This window comes from Electrophorus electricus, chromosome 14, assembly GCF_013358815.1.
Source record: "Electrophorus electricus isolate fEleEle1 chromosome 14, fEleEle1.pri, whole genome shotgun sequence".
NCBI lineage: Eukaryota > Metazoa > Chordata > Actinopteri > Gymnotiformes > Gymnotidae > Electrophorus > Electrophorus electricus.
The window spans coordinates 12,152,501-12,155,000 of NC_049548.1; the positions used below are offsets into that span (position 1 = coordinate 12,152,501).

At 40.2% G+C, this 2,500-nt stretch overlaps 1 protein-coding gene across 1 annotated transcript in view; it reads right to left on the bottom strand.

Annotated features, from left to right (window-relative positions):
• Positions 1 to 816, bottom strand: part of ormdl3 (ORMDL sphingolipid biosynthesis regulator 3) — a 6,804-nt gene extending 5,988 nt beyond the window's left edge. Inside the window, exons 1-2 of the mRNA XM_027020959.2 lie at positions 499 to 816; positions 1 to 102 (exon numbers count right to left, since the gene is read on the bottom strand). The exon at positions 1 to 102 is cut by the window's left edge and continues 118 nt beyond it. Of these exons, the coding sequence (XP_026876760.2) occupies positions 1 to 56 (56 nt within the window). The 5' untranslated portion in view covers positions 57 to 102; positions 499 to 816. The remainder of the gene's footprint in view (positions 103 to 498) is intronic.
• Between the last annotated feature and the right edge of the window lie 1,684 nt (positions 817 to 2,500).

The following is a 2,500-nucleotide window of genomic DNA, read 5'->3' on the forward strand; positions in this document are numbered from 1 at the left end:
CTGTTCATGACGCGCGTGTTGGGGTTCACCTCGCTGTGCGCCGTGCCCACGTTCATTCCAAACGCGCGAGCCGCACGTCGCGGGCCTGCAGCTAAATAAGCCCTGTCATGAAGAATGACGTGATGTTAATGCTGCGCGGGGATTTTTATGCGCATCTTCATATTTTAACAAACGAGGAGTTGGATAACTATCGTGTGCAGAGCGGTAGGCATTCAAAAACAAAGAAACAAACGACAAAAATAATCTGATATTTAACTGTAGAAAAACGCTTGACTGCTAGTTAATGATAAATAGCATATAATAAACAACAATAATAAACAACCATCATGGAAAATAAGGGGGGGGCAATAGTTGTAAGCGAAGCATTACATAATAAGATTATACTATTACGCAATTAAATCTACGTTTAATATTTAAAGCATTCAGCATCTATGAAAACATATTGAACAGGGTCAGTATGGAAAGTACGGAAAGAGAATAAATGTTAAAAATACTTACAAATACGCTTCCAGATCCTCGCTTTGGAAACAGCCAGCGACTGTGTGAAAACTCCTTATGAAGACTGCTCTGCAATCATATTTGTTTCACGCCGGTATCGTTTTGATAAAGACCGTTTTATTACACAGTAAATACATTCGCCGTATTTCTTCTCGGCATATAGTTAGTGTTCGTGGCCAACGCCCTCTAATAACGAATTCGTGAACGCTTTATATCTTTATGCACGGAATTGTCACGCCGAGCCACTGTTGCTGCCCATACACACAGCTGACGACAGCGCAGCGAAACTTCACAGCAGAACGACATCATTTCCTCGGCTCTTGGCTACCCAAATGGGGAACAGTACGTGGGGGGGGGCGAGCGACGTAAAAACCAAACTGTAATTGGCTTCGTTAAATCACATGGAAAGCATTAACCAATCTCCGTCGGATGCGTTGACCATTTGCTGCCATAAGGCCTACGCCCATTGTTAACGTCACGGAGAGGCCCGATGACGCATAGCATGTCTTCTGGGAGGTGTAGTTCTCTTTTACCACAGTGTTTTATTTTCATCTAGAAAATTTGAGAGATTTTACAAAATACAAATAATAGATAATTATACGTTAGGCTTTGTAGTATTTGTTTAACTGAGCTGGAAATATCAATTTGAGAAGAGGTTTCAAAGTCACAATCTGAAAAGTAATCAGTTGGATCAAATTTCTTAGCTTTTATCTGGTCAGTTTTCACTGAGAATCAAACATCTCCCAGAAGCTGCTCAGGTGCAATTCCTGACATCAGAAGCAAAGTCAAGAGTGTCATGTTTAAGACTCAAAGAGCAGTCACAGACACTCTGCAGCCTGCGGCAAGTTCCAGTTCTGGAGCCTGTCGCTTGAGTTATATATATATATATATATATATATATTTAGAAGAAGTCATATACCTTGGTTAGACCTGTATATCAGCCTTTACTGGCTAAAACCAATGTAACACTGACTAATAGTGAAGCTATTTATAATTATCAATAGTCTATACAGTTTATGAACATTAGACTAAAAACCGAAAGCAAGTCATTGCTACTATGGTCCAGGACAGAGATCTATTGTCAGCAGTGGTGGTGTTCTGTGTTCTGCTGACTTCTTCTTCATAGCCACTGGGAATATCAATCACTGTTCAGAATAGCTTTGAATGCTGTTACTGAGAATAAAACTCCGGTGAGGCCACATGGCTTCAAAGGCTTGTGGTTTCTCCATTTTCATTCCACAGCCCTCTTGGCAGAGAGCTACTCCATTTTAAAACCTGTTTAATTATGTCTAAAAGCACAGAACACCACCGCTGCCCCCAGGCGCAGGGAGCTGCGTTTCCACGTGAAATCTGAGGTCTGGCCTTTATCTAGTACCTCTGAGGAACACATAGCACCAGGGCTGCTTCTTCTTTCACCTGAGTACCAAGCTTCATAACAGACATTTTTGGAATAGAAGCGTCACAAATTTCACGTCTGGCTGCAGTGTGATGGAAGAGTTTTGGAATTCATTCTCAGTGCATCAGAGGTACTCTGTGCTCCATCTGAAGGGCAGCTCCTTTGCCGGTCGCTATGCACTAGAGCACTGTATCTAAATGTAGTTTAATCTCTAGGATCCAATTAATTCTTCATTGGCTGCCAGTTGTTTCTATGATTTTCTAAATAATTCTTTGCTACAATGTTATGGGGTGGGGTTTTTTTTGGTTTTTTTTGGTTTTTTGAGGGGGTTTTTTTTGGATGAAACAAATATGAGAATAATTACTCATATACATGTCTATGCAGATACTTACCGTACATATTAAAATGCAAATTTAAGAGAGAGAGAGAGAGAGAGAGAGAGAGATGGAGAGAACCTGCCTTTTTTGTCTGCATTCGAAATTAAAGTCTTTAGGGTGTTTGATTATTATTTTTTATTTCATTATTTTCAGGCTGATGATACGACTCCAAATTTTCTACTTCAGATTATCTTATCTGATAACAGACATGTCAAATGATTCAGATGAA